Source organism: Athene noctua, chromosome 1, assembly GCF_965140245.1.
Source record: "Athene noctua chromosome 1, bAthNoc1.hap1.1, whole genome shotgun sequence".
In the NCBI taxonomy this organism is placed as follows: Eukaryota; Metazoa; Chordata; class Aves; order Strigiformes; family Strigidae; genus Athene; species Athene noctua.
The window spans coordinates 243,514,703-243,537,328 of record NC_134037.1 but is presented as its reverse complement, the minus strand read 5'-3'; the positions used below and the strand labels follow the sequence as shown (position 1 = coordinate 243,537,328).

The window sequence follows — 22,626 nt, the reverse complement described above, 5'->3', positions numbered from 1 at the left end:
GCTGGTTGTATTGGCAGGTGAGAAGTAACTCCCACTTTACTTTGCTCAGAGGTCTTCCAAAGGAGTATCACTATTTTGCATTCACTGAGAGGCTTTGCAGTTCTTTCCAGAACAATACTGGACTGGACAGCACATGCATACGGAGTAATTCTGTACCACCAAGAGAACTGGTCTGGGACTTACGCTGTCCATGCCACGTCTTTAACAAGGCACGCAGTGGGCACGAGAAACAAGCCAAACCAGAAGTATCCACATCTTAAGACCATTCCAGCCTGTGAATAAAAACAAATAATCATGTGTAATTTCAAGCCACTACATGTTAAGTAGTTCTTTACAAGGAAAAGGTAAGAGTGATGGCATCAAACAGGTACGGCATCCATGACAGAAGTGATGTTGAAATTTGGTGGTGGTGGTGAAGTTTCTTAACAGAAATTAGGCCTATAATTCACAGCCAGCAACATAATTTCTCATTGCGATCATTCATTATGATCTCAAATTCCTTAGAAATTTTTTTTTAAATAAAGTGTTTTGACCAACTCTTCCACTGATATTAATTTGTGGATCAGAGCAGACACATTTTCACTTGGTACCATAAGCATATTTAACTTGCATTTTGGACTAACTTCTGTGCCCTCTGCCCACTCTCTTTCTACCCACTGTTCTAGATCTGAGCAGCGTCAAACTGATGTGGAAAAAAAAAAAAATTCTCACTAAAATGTTTCAGTCATATTCCATTTAAATACAGCACTGCCTGGTCAAATTACTGCTGCTTGAAACGCAGGGTGGGAAAGATTCACTCCTGTCCCATAAATGGCTTTTTCTACAAACAAAGAACACAAAGTTTATATTTTCGTTTTTCTTATTGCTGTAATGCTTGAAGAAAAAGCTCAGTAGGATTTGAGAAGGAAGATATCTAGAAACTCTGCAAGTCCCAGCATACACCCATAGTTATGGAAGAAATTTGAAATACAGCACTATTTACAGAAAAGCTATTTTAAATCATCAGTCTTCTACAGATAAATTAAGGGCAAGTCCTGGGTTTGCTACACGGAAGACTCGACACAACCTCACCACCTCTTGCATACACACATACACACTTCCCATAAGAATAATTTAAGTTCTGTAGTACATTATAAACACATAATACTTTTCTTTTTCTGTAATGACTCATGTGCAGCACACAACTAAACAGGGGCTGAAAGGTGTCAACAGTATTTCCAGTGGCTAGCCACATTGTGCTCTCTCGCCAGTTATGGATGCTGCCACATCCCTTCCCCAAAAGCTTTACTCCTCAAAATTTTGTATCCACATACAATACACATACACGTATCTGTCAGTGCTGACATGTGATACTGCAAGTCAGGGAGGCCTATATCCATGGACACTGAACTAAAGCAGCTGCCTCCCCAGTGTAACGTAGACTTGGCTGGCTCAGCTATCTCTCACTGTTGTAGCACACAAGAGAGCAGCAGCCTGCAGCACTGAAGCATCGGGGTACTTTACAGAAAAACCCAAAGATGAGCTACAGAACATGGAACCAAATAAAACTTCTACTAGCCTTTCAAACACATAGTGAGAAGGCAAAATTTGTAATTATACCCTTTGTAAGAAAACCACAATTGATCACAACAGAAGAAGCTTCCACTACTCACTACAGCAAAGCTTTAAAACTGAGAAAAGCCATCACACTGCATTGCTAGGACGTCCACCAGTAGCACCCAGCATCCTCTCCCGGTGCTGATCTCTGTTTAAAGTTGTCCACCTCATAACTCCGTCATATTTAGCAGCAACTTGCCCTTGCATTGCCAAGTAGTGAGTACTTCCAAAAGCATTTTTCACTTTTCAATGTTAAATCCTTTGTGCTGTTTCTGGACTGACAGATCAGTGGTAAATCTTGTACTGAAGGCAAGAGCAAGCTAGACTGTGCTAAAACATTTATGGACACTTTGCCACCCACACAGACAGTAAGCAAACACATTCCAGTCCCAGGAACAGCTCTCAGTTATTTGTGAGCCCTCATGCCTCCTTTCGCATGAGAGTGCCAGAAGCACACGGGCAGTATTGATCTATGCTTATTTAAGGAAAAGGATGTGCAGGAATAAGAGGGAAATCATAACTTCATTGTTAGCCAAAGTGCTGAACTGTAATAACACAGTGGCAAAACATAATGAGATTTATCCTCATGCCTTGCTTTGCTTTGGCTATGATCCTGTAAATGCTAGCAGTCTAATCACATCAGCATTTCCACTGACCATCCTTCCATTGCCCGTGCTAATAAAGGCTAAAAAAGGGCCACAGTATTCTATATGCATTTTCTGCTATTTGTGCTTCAAATATTTTACGTTCCACTTCTTGGTTTTCTAGCTGAAAGCAACTCAACATGCAAAACAATGTGAGTATGTGTTCAGCAGAAGTTTAAATGTTATTAATTGTTATTATAAAAGTTGACTTCTCAATGGCTACAAATTTGGACATCTCACATGTTAAGCTTGACACCAAAAAACCCTCAAGCCAAATACTTTTTGCCTGCAATTATACATTTTGCTGAAGAAGTATTCTGTGCAAAAACTGTGCTGTAACAGTCAGACTATTCATCTCATCTGAACCCTGCCAGACACTCTATTACTGGCAAATGTTTTACCACACAACCCTCTCCAAGATTTTACTCCATTCCTGTGCTCATCTAAAAGGTTTCTTCTCTGCTCATCTCTAGTTTCCCGTTGGAGTTATATGACTGTTATATTGTGTGACAGTGAAGTGGTTTGTCTTGCATGCACAGCTCTGCCTATGAACTCTGCCTCCTCTCTGGCAGGGTTACACCATCTGCTCACAGGACAGGAGCTCCTCAGCAGAGGATTCACTAGAAACTACCTAACACATTCTGCGCACGTCCATAAAGAACATTTTTAGGATATTATGAACAGAAGCTATAGTAAGAACACCTATATATCGCAACAAAGCCTTTCTCAGGCTTCACAGCTGCTGCTGTGCTCTATTCCAGTTGTCCAGCTATTCATTACGTCAGTGAAGACAGTACTGCAATACATCTTCAGTGAAACACAGCATTTCCATACCCAGTCCCAATGAATAACACCCTTCAGCTATCAGTTATCTCCCCTAGAGAAGAAAAGCAGAGCTACTAAACAGGAATCACCACCATTTTTTTTCCTTTTTAAGGTCACAGGGAAGAGGATTAGAAATAGTTTGTTTTTTAAACAAATTCAAAATTTGACCAGCTCTGTCATCACAAAGGCCCCTTGATATCCAACTAAGTAATTTTTGTTCTGTCTACTGATGTAAACATCAGTGACTAGCACATCCAAAGCCAACTATCAGAAACCATTCATCATAGGGCACCCCAAAACCACTTGAGACTAATGCAAGTGCTTCTGCTGAAGACATTGCAGCTTAAACTGCTGCCATCAGTAGACTGCCTTCCAAGCACTGACAAGGCTGCCACAGTAAAATCTCTCATTTAGATTAGTGAGAACATTTATTAAAATGAAAGGATGGGAACAAGAAAGAAAAAGCTAAGCTCCATTTATTTCAGCTGAGGAGCAAACAATTTAGGTCCCAATACCTTTAACCTCTTGTAAACTGGTTTTCTAAGGGTGCACACTTTCTTTTTTCTTTTAAACACATCAGAAAAAGCAACAGTACTGGCCAGTCAGAACGAGCAGGAAGATCTGCTCTGCACTATTGTTTTAGAAAGACTAGATTAAAGTTCTGTTTTGTTTTTCTGCTTTGTTTGCTTGTTTTAAATCAAAGACATGCTCTACACAAGCCTATCGAACAGGCAATAGGGTTTTTTTAAAAAAAATAATCTTAAATTGCAATATGGAATAAATTTCAAACTATCTTCTCCATTTTGCTATTCCTTCTTAGTATGCAAATAAGCATCATTCATAGCTTTCCTTTTCCACTGTGGTGTGTTGACCCTGGCCAGGTACCCACCAAAGCCACTCTATCATTCCCCTCCTCAGCTGAACAGGGGAGAGAAAATATAATGAAAGGCTCATGGGTTGAGATATGGATGGGGGATATCACTCAGCAATTACTGTCCCAGACAAAACAGACTTGACTTGGGGAAATTAGTTTAATTTATTACTAATCAAACCAGAGTAGGATAATGAGAAATAAAACCGTATCTTAAAAACACTTTTCCCCCAACCCCTTCTTCAGGCTTAATTTTACTCCCAATTCCTGTCTCCTCTCCACCATAGTGGTGCAGTGGGTCAGGGAATAGGGGTTACAGTCAGTTCATCACATGTCATTTTTGTCACTCCTCCTTACTCAGGGTGAAGACTCCTCACACTCCTCCCCTGCTCCAGCACTGGATCCCTCCCATGGGAGACAGTCCTCCACGAACTTCTTCAACACAAGACCTTTGCATGGGCTGCAGTTCTTCACGAACTGCTCCAGCATGGGTCCCTCACAAGGTCACAAGTCCTGCCAGCAAACCTGCTCCAGCGTGGGCTCCTCTCTCCACAGGCACTGCCAGGAGCCTGCTCTAGCACAGGCTTCCCACAGGGTCACATTCTCCTTTGGGCATCCACCTCCTCCGGTGTGGGGTCTTCCATGGGCTGCAGGTGGAGATCTGCTCCACCATGGACCCCCATGGGCTGCAGGGCACAGCTGCCTCACCATGGTCTTCACCAGGGGCTGCAGGGGAACCTGCTCCAGTGCCTGGAGCACCTTCTCCCCCTCCTTCACTGACCCTGGTGTCTGCAGAGTTGTTTCTCTCACATATTCTCACTCCTCTTTCTAGATGCAATTGCACAAGTTTTTTTCCCCCCCCCTTCTTAAATGTTAACCCAGACATGCTACCACTGTTGCTGATGGGCTCAGCCTTGTCCAGCAGCAGGTCCAACTTGGAGCTGGCTGGCATTGGCTCTGTTGGACACAGGGGAAGCTTCTGGCAGCTCCTCACAGAAACCACCCCTGTAGACCCCCCTCCACTACCAAAACATCCACCAATAGGTGGTGCCACTATTTTCAACAACTTTCAGGGAGAACAAGATGACCAGAAGTGCCCTGGGATGGGAAGTCAGATATACCGACTGCTTTGGTATTCTTATCACATCATGGTTAGACAACAACTGGGAACCAGTAAATGATTCAGACAAAGCAAAAAGGTTCTCAATCATCTTACACTGTTCAAGAAAAGTGAGACAAAATTTAAATTAATATTTGGAGTAATAAAAGCTTTTTATTGCTTCATTTCCTCATATACCCATTCATCCTAACTGATAAAAACGGACAGGAAAAGCATAAGATCACAATGGAAACAGTTGGCTTTGTATTTACAGTGCGAAAAAAATGATTACTGGAAGTGTGCCTGGATCATGATCATAGCTCTCTTCACGAGGCATGGATAAAGACCCAATAAGCTGCTCAGTTACGGTGTCATATTCATTCAAGTTCCAGCTTTACACAATAAGGATCCAAGTCCAACCTGCAGTCAGATGGTCAGTCATATCACTTTGGTTCCTACTAGTCAAGTGCGGATGACAGCACAGCACTGCCTTTGGCGGCACTTTCAAAAGGAGGACAGGGAGATGGACACGTTATTTTGAGGGTTTCACATACCATACCAGTAAAAGAAATGTTCGCTGCCATCAGTGAGACACTATTGATCTAGACATCTATGACACTGAAGGATCCAGCTGATGAGAGATATGTGGCTGGAGCTGCAAAATGCAATTCTAGGAGCCTTGGCCCTGCTGCTCCATATGCATTGCTTCAATAATCAAAGCAGAAAGCAGTGCATTGCCATCAGGCAGTTAAACCCCCACCTTAACACAGTCAACTGAGATGCACTAGGTAAACATCTCTGCCAGTACCTGTCCTCCATCAATTCTAGACCAGCGGCTTGGTCTGAGCACACCATTTGAGAAGGGCCAAAGCTGCAGCAGTGGAATCCCAGTCGGTGACTCTGCTCCCATGTTAGGTAAGTCACTTGGAAGCATGTTTGTTATTCAGTTGATGAGGACAGTCTTCAAAGCCTGCCTCAGCCCACCACTCTGAGGTGCTACTTCTAGGGTCTTAGTCTCAGTCACTTTCCCACTGACAACAGGGTGCTGCTAGCTTGGGCAAACAACTCCATCCCATTTGTCTTGAAGTCCCAGTGTCTCACTTGATGGCATGATGTATGGACAAATATATTATTCTTCATGAGAAACTCAAGTCATTAACACCGGGTTACATCATAGCAATGCTCCTACTTCACTCTGTAAACTACCAGATTCCTGGGAAAGATTACCTTTCCTTTGTTCTGCAACAATGGGGCTGATTCAGAAACTGCTTTGAAGGTCCAGGAAATATTTTCAGCAGAAAGTTAAACACACTCCACCCCAAATCTTGAAATTGTTGCATTTTTAGTGATGTTAAAGCTCAGACATCTTTGCTGCGTTTTTGTTTTGTTTTTAAATGTTTTTCATTAGTAAATTTGAAGCCTAACTTCAGTACGAAGAGGAACAGATTCCATGCATGAAGAAACTACCACAGATTATGAACAATATCACTGTGCAAACTCTCCTGCAAATATGTGATGCATTTACACAGTCTGCAGACCATTACCCAGCCCTGTTTTCCTTTAGAGAACTGCACCATGCACACTCTGCATGTTCTAAGTCTTGTTAATACTGAATGTTTCAGTGCCAACACTGGGTAGTTTTCTTGCTTCAAAAGACCTGGAAGTTTAAACTTGAAAGGGCAAAAATATGAAATTCTTATCAACCAAGTGGCTGAATAGATCTTAAGGTGACACAGGACTTGCCATATACTAACACTGTAAGCACCTGCCATGCAATAACTGGAAGATATGTCATATAGCTAACTATTTTTCATAAATTATTCTGAAAGCATCAACTAGCAATGGCTTTCTCCCACTTTAAGTGATAAACCAGCATTTGTTAAGATTCAATCAAAACCTCCTACTATCTCTTTTAGATTATGTGGAATGATCACTGTCTCCACCCCATGATGTTATATTGTACAAAATACACAAATTTTGTTATAATTACTGTATTATACAAGATCCTTAAAGTGCTACGTATCAGACCTAACTTAAAGACCAAATATATTAAAAACCAACTGCAAAGAGATGACAAGGTTTACTTGTGGTCATACAAATCAATTGCAGAGCTGGGCAGATTGCCCAAGTCTCTCAATTAAATCATACTACACAGAGACTGAGCCTACTGAAGCCTGACTATGAAATATAATCAATATCCAAGAATGCAGTCTCAAGGATTTTCCCGGTGCATGTTGGAACGTAATCTAGCCTCAAAATGAGCGGGTGCTTAAGAACTTTTTCCCCAAATGCAACTATAGCCAACTCCAGGCTGGACAAATTTACTAGATTCAGGGCTGACAGGTGTGATCAACAGACTTAGTAGCTCCCTATTCAACAAACATCTTGGATCTAAATGTGCCTGAAGAATAACCCCTTTGGGTTAGTGGCAAAGTGTTAAAAAATGAGGCAGAAGAATTTGATTTCCCCTCCTGCTTACACCACTGGGAGTCAGGAGTACCTCAAATGAAATCAGCGGAGCTCTACCACTGAAAGGTTGGCTGGATATTTCCATGTCTGAAATAAAGATGTGCAATGTTTTCCATAGTGTAAGAGTTTTCATTCTAAAATGACTCAGATGAAAACAATGACCTCACTGGCTGGCTGGATTTAACACAATGACACATTGGTCCAGACTCAAACCTATTTCCTCCCTCTCCCAGTCTCCACTCATACAGCCATATTCCCTTGAGAGCAATAAAAGGAGGGGGAAAAAAAAAAAATCAGATACCTCACTCAGATATTTTTCCCCTTTTCCTCAATTCTGCCAGTCATGCTTAATACCACATGGAAGTCTAAAGTAAGAAATCTATCCACTGTCTAACTTCCATGACAGTTATCAAGCTTATTGGTAATTTTAATGTAATACCTGGATATAAGTGTAGGGAGGCACAACAGAAGCAGTACTTTAAGCAAAGAGAAAAATGCCAACACGATATCACAGAGGCATATATTCAGCATTCCTAGCAAAGCCCAAGGTATTTTGAGATATAGGTCTCACGCAAGCAGCTTTTTGTCAAAGATGTTGCTAGTTATGATGGTTAAAAGAAAGTCTGAAAATACAAACCAAAGCAGAGAAAAACCCATAAAAATATAATGGCAATTCAAAAAAGATATATCACCTGCTTGAAGTTCTTTCATGATCAGAAAATTCCATAAATAGCCAGCACAAAGCTACAAAACCAAAAATTAGTATCTTCAAGGGGTAAAAGAAAACCTAATCTCACATACGCTGACATGATTTTGGAGAGATTAGAGCTATAGGAGCACAGTGAAATCCTCAGATTTCTACTCCCTTTTATTTTCTTGATCGGAACTGTTTTTTCATAATAGAGGAATACAGCAAGGTAGTAACCTGTTTTTGTTCTATTTCTTAACGTAATTTACAGAAATTAATATTTGAGACATAAATGAATGTATCATCGGCCAAATGTGTCCCAAAGGGTGTTAATAAGCTGTTTTGTGTTAACTAAGAACATATTCTACATATGCAGCCCTGCCTGAGAAAAAAATTACTGTATCTCATTACTTAATTAGTATACAACTCCACCAATTAAACAAGGACCCTACCCATGTTACTCACCATTATTACTCGGACATCAGAGAATTAAGAAAATTAATCAGATGGTGTTTTAATTTGATTTTATGGTTCACTGGCAGTGTAAACTCTGATGCAATTTCATGTAGCCTATTATTTCTTTTTCATTATTGGTTACGTTAATCTCAACAACAAAGAAGTAAATGAATGTTTCTTCAAAGAAATTTGGAGAAGATTGTTGGTTAAAAATGAGTAGTAAAATCATGCTCCATTTAAACGGATATAAGCGGATTCCTGAAATTTTATTAGAAAGCACAGATTTCATTAACCAAAGAACCTTCTCCTTAAAGTGGATGAAATATCTCAGTGAATCTTTAGGTAAATGGCACCAGGCACTAATTACTCTTCCCGGTTAAAAAAAAATTTGAAAATGTAATTCTGTATTAGTCTGAGCTCCCTCAGCACAAATTAAAATTATTGAATAAAAGTCATTCCTTCCTTTACACACATTGTTGTGGACCACGAACACCTTGAAAAAAAATCTCATGTAGAGGACATATTGATGGCACCCCAGACTTATTTTTGCTCACCAAAGTCAGTCTTGATACTACTCTGAATCACAAAATAGTTTTGAGTCTTCTCAGATGTCTTCAATTAGATGGTTGTATAACACAATATAATCTTATTTCATTGCAGTTTAAGATGAACTCCCAGTTGAGTATGAGAGAGAGTAGGCCCACACATAGCTAGCTACCTGCTGATGGGTGGTGACCTGCCATGGTGCTATAACTTCACTGAGCCCAAGTAAAATCTGTATGAAAGTGTGCTTCCCAGCATGAAAGAAAAGTCACTCTTATAGACACCTTTCAGAATCTTTGCAGTTTTTCTTTCCTTCCCCCTCAAATTAAACCAACACAGGCATGAACAAAAAGAAGTAAACCTGAAACAGTAACTTTGATAGACCTGACAATGCAACTGTTTGTCTTGTTCACCATTTCATGCACTTCAGCATGAACTTCTACTCTGCATATAAAAAGAAATTTATACTTTACATTGTTTTCCCTTTTGAAGTCATGTTCAGCATGTAACCACTCTTATTTGGTGCCTATAACATTTTCTGTGCAGGTTTTAACAGTAACCACCCTTGTATAGTAGCTGCCCTTATTTTATAATTGTGCATTTATCATGAAAGCTGCAGGGGAAAAACCCTCTAAATTTTACAGAACCCACCTTTGAATTTAAACCTCCAAGGAGTAATTATGTTTAGCCAAGTTACACGTAAAAAAAGAGCCAGAACCTTCAAATTTCCTGCTTTGTGTGTTCAAATTTTCCAACTGTGCTACTGCAACAGCACTAGTTTAATCACAAAATATTTGTTTCCAGATACTCCCTCTTCCCCAGTATTAGCAAAGTAGCATCCTTGAGTTAAAAGGTGCTCAACCAAGAGCAGAAAATCACTTTCAGGAACCCTGGTCTTATTCCATCTCTACCATATTTTCACAGTATGAATTCGGGCATGTGTCCTAACCTTAGAGAAAACAGAAAATACAGTCAACCTCACTGGAATATTTTAAAAATAATTTTCTTAACAATTGTTTTAGTAGCACATTGAAAAATAGGTTTCTAAAACATTAGTATCAAATAACACTTCTCCCATATCACATTACTGCCTACTCACTTTTAAAAGAAAATAATATTTGAAGTCTGCATTTATTCCTTTTCTATTTGTTTTTGCCCCTTAGTGTATCTTTCTGCTAAAGATTTTTGAGCTTTTGTAGATCATTTAAAGAAGCGGGATTAAAAAAAAGAAGACAAACCTCATTACCTAAACTGCACTATTAAATACTGCAGGTAAGTATAATTAGGTATCTATCCACTCACCCAGACTATCTAAATAGTTTTGCCTTCTGAGCGAAGTGGCTGACCAAAACTCAAGTTCCATAGCACAAACAAAGATCTGGAATGACCAGTGACAAAACTGTCATCTATATTAGTTGAAATTAGATTCTGCTTCTTGACCCCACCTTTGGCAAGTAGGTTAACTTTAGCAAGCCTGTGGGTCTCCAGATCCCTGAACTAACAATTTAAATGGGGCATGCAGACACCTGTGTGTGCAGGCAGCTTGTCAGAAAGTACTGCAACGCTGCATGTGGTTTGCTGTTTGCAGTGAGCTACAGCACTGGAACCCACAAATGGAAAACATTGTTGGTTTTGATATTTTGCTTATAAACTTATTTACATCTCAGAGATTCCTTAACAACTCAAGAATTCCAGAAAATGGCTGATAGCCACAGAGCATGAATTAGAACTATGAACTGCAAGGCTCAAAGAAGTAAATCTTTGTCAGTTCCTCACGCTGGGGTTTGGGCTTATAAATCAACAAGCAGGTTGAATTCTTACTGAAGTCAATAGCAGCTGAAAGTACAACACTTCCATAGAGGGGGCTCTGCATTCTGCAAAACTATATCCTGTAAACTTAATTTTATAGATCATCTGTTTTCAATCTGTTATAGCAATTGTTGACTTGAATCAGGTAACAGTCATTACCTACCCTGTTATATTTCTCTAGAAAGAGTAGCTCAGTCAGTTATGCTACATGCTTATCTGGGATTTTATCTTCGCTCAGCTGCTATACTCAGTTGTTATGCTCTTAAAGCATATTCCAAATGCAGTTAGCTCAAAAGGTTTCGTTACCATCACACAGTCTCTCTTGAAGGCCTAAAGACTTTGGGTTATTTCAGCATGACTGCAGTTCAACTCAGATCAATGGAGTCTTACCACAAAGAGGTACTTTTTCTCATAAAACCTTGGGTCTTTATTTAATTGTTTGAGCACATCTGACATCTTCATAAAAATACCACATCTTTGTGACTTGTATTATCATGTACAAGGTACATCTGCAATCATTCCCACCACACTCTCTTGCCAAAACCTGGACATGCATTCCGACTCTCCCTTCTACCTTTCACTCTTTACTGAAATCTTCATTAACAGCACAATAGATGACAGTAAAGAATTACATAAATTCTCCTTTCCACATCACAAATCACAGCTACAGCCACAGATGCCTGTTCTATAACTGAATCGCAGCCAGAAGTTAGCTTCCCCGCCCAGAGAGATGTCTGACAAGCCTCATGGGTATGTGGTGCTGTGCTTGATGTCTGTAGGGGACACCTCATTGCCATGACAGATCTCTACCACTTAGTCTCGTTCACTTTATGCCACCCCTGTTTTTCCCCAGGTGTCTGATTTCTGAGCATACAACATTTAAAACACAAGAGCCAGAGACAAGTCTAACAGCTGAAGACAGTCCCACAGGCAACGTTTTCTTAATCATAAAACATCGACAAAATGACAAGATAACCACAAGTGCTAGTTCAAGGTGAAGAGGGTTTCCTCGATACCCAGTCCCGGGTAGGCAGCACCAACTGCCTCCTGCTTCCACACCTCTTCCCAGCAAAGCAGACCAGGTGGCCTTTCTGCCTGCAGCGTGCAAGGTAGCACTATTTTTAAGAGGTTCACATTGCCAGCTTCTTTGTTGGGAAGAACACTACAGAAATACGATACCACTTGGTGCACTAACTGTATTTTACATTGATTTATGCCTTCCCTTTAATTAAAAGGTACCAGGAAAACATTTGCTTTTGATTCAGATAGTCAAACCCGCTGAGACCCTTTTCAGCCGACTCTTCAGTGCAGGTCCAGCAGGACATGTCTGCGGCTCCACAATGAATTACTTCCGCGAACGCGCAGGCCGAAAGCCTCCCCGAATCCTTCCCCCTAATCCCCGATATCTGTTCTGCGTCCAGGCTGGCCGCGGCGGAGAGCCGCCAGCGCCTGCTGTCAGCGTGGCCGCAGATGAGTAAACACACCAGCGCCTGTGTCAGGCCGCCATGTGATTTCAGCTGAGAACTCCGGACATGGAGCGCGGTTCTCATTTAAAGCATTTGTAACATCGAGGAAACACCTGTTAAGAAACTATCCAAAATAAATTTAGCATGAGTCTTTCACGAAAGAGAAAAAACCGTGATTGACAGCAGCAGTACAAGATCTGACAGCAGTAGAATTCAAAGCCCCATTACAACTCTGACCAATTAAATACATAAACAGCACCATTTTTCATTTCAGGGTAACAGTTACTATTTCATTTCTCATCTTCCACTTAAAATAGGTGCTCTTCACACTGGAAGACTGAAGTTTGACCTATTTTGACCTGGTTTATTTTCTTCTGTGTGCAAAAATCCTACAACGCCATGTTGTGTGTAGTTTTAAAAGAAATACTCCTATACATTACTCTTTAAAATCACGTGAGCAGCGTATAATCATGAACAGTTTTACAAAAGTTTCTTCCTGATTAGTGAAAAAGGTGGATGGTGATACTCTGCTTCAAGTCTGCAAGGTACAGTAAACAAAAATCAGTAACTTTAGAATTAACGTTAAAATAGTAAGAGTATTGAGATTTTCTAAAGCCATGACACCAGAAGCAAAACCTGAAATATTTCAAATCTTCGAGTATCAGAGTCAACTGACATTTTTAAAAAGCTTGCCAGCAATCTTTTCATTTAAGCCACTGTCTTTCGCCTTTAGGGACTCTGGAAGTTTACCTAGGCCAACAGCAGGGATCTCCCCCTCCTCCCCGCATACACCTCTAGCCAGCGATCGCACTGCAGGCTGCTTACTAATGGTTGTGGTATTTTTCAAGAATACTTGAGTGACTTTGGAGCATGAGCCACACTGATGTTCATGTAGAACTAGATCAAATATTTGTAATATTTTTCATTTCCCAGTTTCCTTCTATCCAGGGTTCTCCAGTAATAACTAAGCTGCTTACTAATTTGAGCACTACACCATGTACTGAGTTAGGAAATTTTATTTCTCATACTGTAGGTATGGAAAACCAACATTCAGAGAAATTACAGCAGCTTTCCCTACATCACAGAGCAGTTTTGGGCGAAGGGCAGGCAAAGGCAGCTCCACCAGCAATTTCCTTGGGAGGCACAAAGAGCCTGCAAGGGGGCACCCACCACTCAGTTGCTGTGGCTACACCAGAAGAGAACAAGAAAAACTCTCTGGGTATGGCACAGCAGGCTGCACAAACAATCTCTTTACTGGAGTCAGACTTCCCCACCAGATAAGCTCTGTTTATTCATATTTTCAAATTCTGCTTGGTCCAGCTTGATCAAGTCCTTTATCAGAGCTTCACAAAAACAGGTACCACAGGGTAAGGGGGAAAGGTCCTTGTAACCAGTTAGATGATACAAGGCCAACAGCAAGACTACAAATGAGGTGTTGTTAATGGAGAGAGATCATCAGGGGAGTTCTACAGAAGACTGTGCTATGACTTCTGCCAACCAAGATATTCATAGATGGTCTCGGAAAGAGGTAAATACCAAGACAACAGTTTGAGAGGATACCATCTCCCTCAGAGACCATATCAAATAATGAAAACTAATCAGAAAAAATGGCAAAAGGACTTTTTGTGCAGTAAAAAACAATTCAATGTCTTTAACTGAAAAGTGATAGACATGCAGAAAAAGTGATACTAGTACTTCAGTACTAGTCAGCTGAAGGCCTAAGGATGCAATCCAGTTACCCAGCAGTCCAAAAAAGCAAACTGAGTGTTAGGACTTCAGAATGGGGTAGAAGAAACTTTAACATTTTGCTGCTATAAAAAACCCCCCTGTGCTTCATCTACATGCTCTCTTCATTCCAAGAAGTACACTGGATAATTAGAAAAGGTTGAGAGAAAAGACAACAAAAATAATCAAAGTATGGCATGGCTTCACTATAAGTAATGACTAACCCGATGGCTTTCCTCTTTAGGAACATGGAGAAGAGATAGGCTATATAAAGCCTGTAAAGACAAGAATAGCAAAAAACAGGTAAACAGAATAATTGCTCCTTTTTTCTTCCAGTAAGAGGTCTGGGGACACCAGATCAGAATGCCAGTGGCAAGTTCAAAATCAGAGGTAATATGCTTTCACATATACAGTGTAGGATTTGTGCAGGTTGTTGTGGACCAGAGAGAAATCACATTACTTAAAAACCTTATTTTGAACTAAAATTGATATCACTTCCTGGAAGAAAAAGTATCATTGTGTCCTTTTCTATTCTTACACTTTTCCTAGTCATCTACCACTGGGCATTGTCACAGCCAAGACAGTAGGTTAGATACCTATATTAGGATCAAATATGCATTATTTAGACTGCATCGGCTGGAGGCTGCAGATAAAGGAGATACTGAGAGCACCAGGGAGAAAACATTTTTTTTCTCAATCATGAAATCAATGAGGCAAGACTAATAACAGCAAGGGACTCAATTCCCTTGACACTGCACTGATCCCTGTTCATCTTCTTATTCTTATGATCTCCCGTATCTCCCCTGCTTGCTCTACCTTCTAGAACTCACTCCTCCACTGCTCTCATATAAATTCTGTAGTCTCATGATTTTGTGTTCATCCTTCAGGTGGTGACACTCAGCAAGACCCAGACTACTGAAAAGCTTGACTTGAGAAGACGAACAGAGTTGACTGTTCTCTGGGACAGTCACCAGCCCTATCTGGGATGCCGATTTCCAAAGACAGACACTGATAAAAAGCATCTGATCTGTTTCTTCTAACTCATTGAGCAGGCATAAGGTCTTCTGCATGGGTACCTGACATTCTAGTGAATAACTCTGTTGTCTGAAAATAGTGACCACATGGCATAATTATACACTACTCCTTTCTCCCTCACTGTCAGATGGGAAAAACTGAGGACCTATGCACATGAGAGCTGGGATTGGACTCACAGCACAACAAGGTAGCCACCCGGATCAGTGATACTTACAATCCATTGCAGCAGTTCTTCAAAGCTTTTAAGTCTTGCTAAACATACAAGTGAAGTAAACTAAACTGATGATAAAACAGTGTGCATTTTCATCAAGAAGCAGAAGGGAGAAAGACAAGTCAATGCAGACATGCATTATGTAGAGCTCCTTAAAGAATTATTTTAGCAGAGTAAAATCATCACCAGAGTGCCAGGCTCTAAGCTTCATCTCCTTCAAAAGAGACAAACGTTCAGCCCACAAGACCACACACTGCAGCCAGCTTGCACCCTCCTATTAAACTTGTGCTGCAAAGTGAGACTTCACAATCCCTCCCAGGGAACTACTCCATTTTCCAAGGCCCAGACAGGAACACAGCAGCAAAGATACAGTCTGGGGTAAGTACTCAGAAGAGTGTCATTGTATCACCTGCTCCTTACAAACACACTTTCCAGTATGTATGAGGTCAGCCTGATACGAAAAGGGGCAACTTGGAGCACATTCTGAGTGTCCCCAAGCCAAAACCTGAAGTCCCCTCTTTGGAGACAGCAACACACACACAATACACAGAGAAAGAGAAGGATGCTGAGTATCTGGGCTGCACAGGAAAATGCTCACAAAACAAATTCCACAACCATACATAATTGAGTAATCCAGATTTTGGCTTACTCAGGTTTATGAGAACCAAAAGAGCATTTTAAATGCTTATTTTTGCTTTCCTTTAAGTTTGATTAAGCTTGCCTTAGGCTCACAAGCCTACGGAATTTGAGACTTATTTTTAGGATAACTGACCTGGAGTTTTCTTACCTGCTCCGCCCTTAAATTATGTCCCAAATTTGTTCATTCTTAGACTGTTTTACCACAGGCTTGACAGCAACACGGAAGTCATATCAGAGGATATGACTTTTTTTTAACTAGCTGATAAACATTAGCCCCACCAAATAGTTTCAGCTTCACTTGTAGACTCAAGGGGTACTCCTGTAAGGCTCAATATTAGGTGAGATAGAAGTTTTTACCTAGAGGTTGTGCTCTTCTGTTTCTCTCAGCTTTGAAACTGGGGTTTTCTGAAAGGGCTCCTGGCTCCCACAATAAGCCCATTTGCTACAGGCAGCGGAAGCATTATCAAAGACCTCATTACAATCATCAAAAGCTAGAGCTATTCTGCAACTGACAGGAAAAATGTGGGTTTGCAACACTGACAAATGCATCCAATAGCTTCTCGAGCCTCCAAACAGGCCAGGAATTTGCCAAGAAAAAATAATACAGAATATTTATGTTAAACCTCCCCCCTTCCCCTTCCAAAAAACCCTTACATCAGCAGGGAAGTATTGTTGAAGCAGAAAAGATTGCTAAACTCAATATAGCAACAAGGTAGCACCACACTAATGAAGTCATTCTGCTTTTGCACAGGCAAAAAGGATTATAAACCTGCACTGCAGGAAAAAAAAAAAAAAAAAGATACAAATATAGCTCTGAAGCCAAATCCTTCAGAGGGGAAAGAATTTAAAACTTTTTTTGTGTGTGCTGTTACTACATTCTAGATCATTAATGAAACAATCCAAGAGAAAAAAAATAAAGGCAGTGCAGTGTGGAAAGGAGAATACAGTTAAAGGAAGATTTAGAGTGCCAATTCCCTGCTAATGGTTCAGGTTAATTCAGATGAGATACAGTCATAAAGCTCTAGGGATTCACACATCTCTGCCTCGATTCAAGGCAATAATAACCAATCAGTATTTTAGATAAGACTCTATAAATATTTAAAAATTTTAATCTTTCAAGTGCCAAGAATAACATTCCCCATCATGTCCTTGCCTTTCCCACAGCAGCAATGATGAGATTTCTCATCTGGCACTGCTGGCACCAGCACAAAGTCAGGTGGTTTTAGTAGTGGCAGTCAATTAACTTAAAAAGTTACATCTAATTGATCCATTTCCTGTTCTGATAAACAACTGTAAACAAATACTTCTCTTCAAAGGAGAAGCTTTGTTCACAAATTAAAAAAGGAAAGGGGCCATCTGAATCATGCTAGCATTGGCTGTGTCAGGGTTTTATTATAAACACTATTTTTAGGGCTCTAAATGAGTGATGTGACATTAAATGTAACGAGCCAATTTCTTCCCCAGTTTAACACCACAGTGGTGCTTCCTCACACAACAGTCTTTGCTTTTTCTTTTTTTAAAACCTCTTCTATGTTGCTGACAGCAGTGTGCATGTGTGTATTTACATTGTTTTTATTTTCCTAACCCATATTTAGCCTTTCTACTTTATGCTCATTTCTGGCACAGGAAGCTCACTACCCCCCTTCATTTATACTTTAGTCAGGTTCAGGGTCCAATTCCTGTGTCTCAGCAGAACAGCAGCCCTAGCAGAAAAACAAAAGCCAAATCACTTCTGTTTGTTTGCAATTCCCTCTATAGACAGACACACACACCCCCCACCCTTTTGATAAGCATGCATTTTGTGGTCTTTCTCCAAATATTTCAAAATGGAGCCAAGGAAAATTTTCAGAGTAAACTTTAGGGGTTTATGCTGCTCTGAAAGAGGCCATAACACACACAGTTACTTGCTCTATGTCAATTCCTCAAGAACATTTCCTGAAAAGCCATGCTACTAACAAGACTTCACCCTGCCCATTCCCCCATCTGTAATTCTGTTTCCTTATCCATATAATGTAAATTGTGATACAGCGATTATGAAGATACTCACTTGCCTCTAAATGATTTCAGATCCATTGATAAAGCATGCTACAGAAACAATTATTTTTACTACTCCTATGTTCTCTTCTGGCAAAGAGACAGAAAACCTTACAGTCAGGGGATTAAAATTGCCACTGTCATTTGTTGAAGTAATTTCTTAAAGGGTGGCCTGTTGTATTTTTAGTTTTGATATGGTCACATATCTTAGTTCAGGAGTTCAAGCCTACTTTTATTAAAATGCACAATTCACACATCACTTGAGCAAAGAGATCAAGTGATTGACTTCTACACACTGTCAGCTACTATGTCTCCCTTTGACAGATTCTAGATATTTCCACATCCAACTGCCCTAACACGGTTACAGTCTAAAACAGCTATTAGCAAGACAACACAGTTACTGCAAATGATTGTAATGCCATATATTGCTTATGCATTGTCCGGAGTTAGATGCCTTCTGTTAATTTTCCAGCCCAGACACCTTGTGTTTTACCTGACGCAGTTTTTAAAGACAGAAAACCAAGCTCAAATGCAAATTGGCAAACTAAACAATATAACCTGACCCTGTGTGCCATTTGGCAACCAAGTTCCAGGGCATGCTCATGGGAACAAGGTGTAAGCCTGAAATGACCACATCCAAGCTATTTTAACAAGAAGCAAAAAGCTTGCGTCTTATTTACTAACCCACCAGCTTAAGTATCATAGTCGAAGACTAACACTGTCTGAAACTGCAAGTTCTAGACATTCAATACTCTTAAGGAGAACCAAAGCAAAATAGTGTTTACAGAAGAAGTTATTCTCTGCAAAGTAGATTTAAAACAGCAGAATAAACGTGTATCTATGTATATATATATGCACATACACACTTCCCCAGAATCATATGAAACCTAACTGGTCACCACAACAGAGAGCACTGAAAATAAGTGAAAAATGAAACAAAACATTACAATGATTAGAAAGCGTCAATCAACTCAAGGAAAATAACCTAGTAACAGCACTCTGCCTTTCACTTGACTGACAGCGTTAGTCAGTACAAATGAGAGGACTCACTGTCCGGTCAGAAAAAGGTAGGATAGGATCATCATATCATTACTATTACAACAGTAATGTTCCTAAAAGAACAAACAGGAAAGTGTAACATAGCGGAGCTCGCATACTGAAAAGAACTGACAAATGAAAGGGAAGCAAACCTAGAGCTCTCCAAGGCTAAACTAAATATAAAATGTCCAGAAGACAGCTGCTTTAAACCTCTTTCAGAAGCATCTCTGCTCTCGAGCACTGACAAAGCTTTTGCTGTTGAAAACATCAGTCTTGAAGTCAGTCCCACTGACAGAATTGAGGTTTTCTTAACCCTTCTTTACTTGGGACAGACTCCAGCTCTTGTTTAGGTGTCAGCATGACCCTGCTAGGCTTCCTGGTAAGGTCTGTCTACAACACAACTAACAGTGTTGCACGGAAAGGCTCTAACAAGTTCTAAATTAGCATATTCCAGCAGAAGCTGATCAACTATGTGTTCATGTGTTCAGCAAGTTTGATGTACCCAAAAGTAAGAGAAATTCCAAGAAACTGTTGCTTAGGGAAGCCAGACTGCCTAGCTTCTTTTCTGCCATATTCACTGTTCAGCAATCTAGAAGTAAGTTCCCCCTCTAACAGGCCTTTCTCCATAGTGCCTCTCTTAACTAAGGTCATCTGTCATTGCCCCAGGACCACCTCAACTCTTAAGAGTGTTCAGAGGGCAATCACTAACTCACATATGCACTGGAATTAAGACAAACATATTTCCACCTTTTTTTTTAATTAAAGTTATAAATGGAAAAAACAAATACCAAACTCTCTATTCAGCTAAGAACATTATCCCCTTCTGACTCAAGACACCACAAGAACTTGTAGATCTTTTTCATCAAACCCACAGAGAATCCAGACCAAGACAGCCCAGCAATATTACTGTCAACATTAGAACATTTTACAGGAATAAGGGGCAGATCTGAAACTGTGTAGTTTTTCATATCCTTAGAAACCTTACCCTGGCAGCCTCAAGCCACCAAAGAGTTCACAGAACAGTAAGTACTATCCTCAACTCTTAGAAAGAGGTAACACAGGTATCAGTAAGGGCTTTTAATAGATTATCCTTAAAATACATCAGGTCCAAAGGAGGTATACGTATAGGAAAATTAGGTCTGGAAATCAGATTGTATTAAAAGAGGTAGACCTCTACAAATGAGGTCTGGGAGCTGGGGAGGGGAAGCAGACTGAGGTCAGCACAGTTGAAGAGGAAGTGGTCAGAGACCTGCTGCACCACTTGGATGCACACAAGTCTGTGGGACCGGATGGGTTACACCCAAGGGAGCTGAAAGAGTTGGCACACGTGCTTGCCAAGCTACTATCCATGATTTACCTGAAGTCATGGCTAACTGGGGAGGTCCCATTGGACTGGAGGGTGGCAAATGTGACAACCATCTACAACAGAGGCAGAAAGGACGATCCAGGAAGCTATAGACCTGTCAGTCTGACCTCGGTGCCAGGGAAGGTCATGGAGCAGGTCATCTCGAGTGCCATTAGAAGTCATATAATGGACACCCAGATGATCAGGCCCAGTCAGCATGGGTTTATGAAAGGCAGGTCCTGCCTGACAAACCTGACCTCCTTCTACGACAGGGTGACCTGCTTATTGGATGAGGAAAAGGCTGTGGAAATTGTCTACTTTGACTTCAGTAAGGCCTTCGACACTGTTTCCCACAGCATTCTCCTGGTGAAACTGGCTGCTAGTGGCTTGGATGGGCACAAGCTTTGCTGGGTAAAAAACTGGCTGGATGGCCGGGCCCAAAGAGTTGTGGTGAACGGAGTTAAATCCAGTTGGCAGCCGGTCACGAGTGGTGTCCCCCAGGGCTCAGTTTTGGGGCCACTCCTTTATCGATGATCTAGACGAGGGGATCGAGTGCACCCTCAGTCAGTTTGCAGATGACACCCAGTTGGGTGGGAGTGTTGATGTGCTCGAGGGTAGGGAGGCTCTGCAGAGAGACCTGGACAGGCTGGAGCCATGGGCTGAGGCCAACTGGAGGAGTTTCAATAAGGCCAAATGCCGGGGGCTGCCCTTGGGCCACAACAACCCCCAGCAGCGCTACAGGCTTGGGGAGGAGTGGCTGGAGAGCTGCCAGTCAGAGAGGGACCTGGGGGGGTTGACTGACAGCCGGCTGAACAGGAGCCAGCAGTGTGCCCAGGTGGCCAAGAAGGCCAATGGCATCCTGGCTTGTGTCAGCACTGGCGTGGCCAGCAGGGACAGGGAAGGGATCTGACCCCTGGACTCGGCACTGGTGAGGCTGCCCCTCGATTCCTGTGTTCAGTTTTGGGCCCCTCACTCCAAAAAGGACATTGAATGACTTGAGCGTGTCCAGAGAAGGGCAACGGAGCTGGTGCAGGGTCTGGAGCACAGGTCGTATGGGGAGCGGCTGAAGGAACTGGGGGTGTTTAGTCTGGAGAAGAGGAGGCTGAGGGGAGACCTCATTGCCCTCTACAGCTACCTGAAAGGAGGCTGCAGAGAGCTGTGAATGAGTCTCTTTAACCAAGTAATAAATGATAGGACAAGAGGTAGTGGCCTCAAGTTGCGCCAGGGAAGGTTTAGACTGGATATTAGGAAGCATTTCTTTCCAGAAGGGATTGTTGGGTGTTGGAATGGGCTGCCCAGGGAGGTGGTGGAGTTCCCATCCCTGGAGGTGTTTAAGAGTCGGGTCGACATAGCGCTGAGGGATCTGGTGTAGTTGGGAACTGTCAGTGTTAGGTTAATGGTGGGACTGGATGATCTTCAAGGTCTTTTCCAACCTAGACGATTCTGTGATTCTGTGAAATAAAAACCCAAGTGAGAATCAGAACATGCATATGAGTGCTGATACTGGGGTACCATTAAGTTTGAGGGTGTGTCAGGGCCATGTTCCAAGTCCGTACAGGGATGAGACACGAATGTGCAGGTGACATTTCCTGCATTCTTGTTTTCATGGAAAAAAAAAGACTGGTATGTGGGCTGGAACAGAGCCATAGCTTATTTCAGTATGGTCCTGACCTGGATAGTCAGGATTCCCTGCAGAGCACTCCCAAGAGCCTATTTAGACACATGCGATGAAATCAAAGACTAGTGAAATGAAATCAGCTGCATTCTGATCAAGCTGCAGTAACTCTTGTTCTAATTCAAGGATCATCACTTTGGATTTTACGTAACAGATACAGTGAGACTGAAAAATTTCCTAATGTAGGACTAAAGTTAATTTGGATGCCATTAAGACAGAAAATATGTTCTGTTTTGACTGTAATGATAAAGATTGAAATTTAAATACACTGCCTAAAATACACAGAACAACAGTATAAAAAAGTAATTAATCTTAGTAACCCAGAGAGGAAAAAAATAAAAGGAAACAAAAGAAAGTAACATAGGTGATCAAATAACTGGAAGTGCTGCATAAAATAACTGGTCTAGAAGGATACTTATAAATCACTCCCCTTTCTCAGAGGGCAACTAAATACCATG

At 41.2% G+C, this 22,626-nt stretch overlaps 1 protein-coding gene across 5 annotated transcripts in view; it reads right to left on the bottom strand.

Annotated features, from left to right (window-relative positions):
• ATP8A2 (ATPase phospholipid transporting 8A2) overlaps positions 1–22,626 on the bottom strand; it is a 351,752-nt gene that overhangs the window by 43,022 nt on the left and 286,104 nt on the right. For 4 of the 5 annotated variants that reach the window (XR_012634354.1, XM_074915160.1, XM_074915169.1 and 1 more), the window contains exon 34: positions 184–272. Coding sequence is in view for 4 of the 5 variants with exons in the window: in XM_074915160.1 (XP_074771261.1) it covers positions 184–272 (89 nt within the window). In the remaining variant the exon portion in view is untranslated. Of the gene's footprint in view, positions 1–183; positions 273–21,835; positions 21,945–22,626 lie in introns of those variants that run through there. The other variant, XM_074915190.1, reaches the window with a different exon arrangement.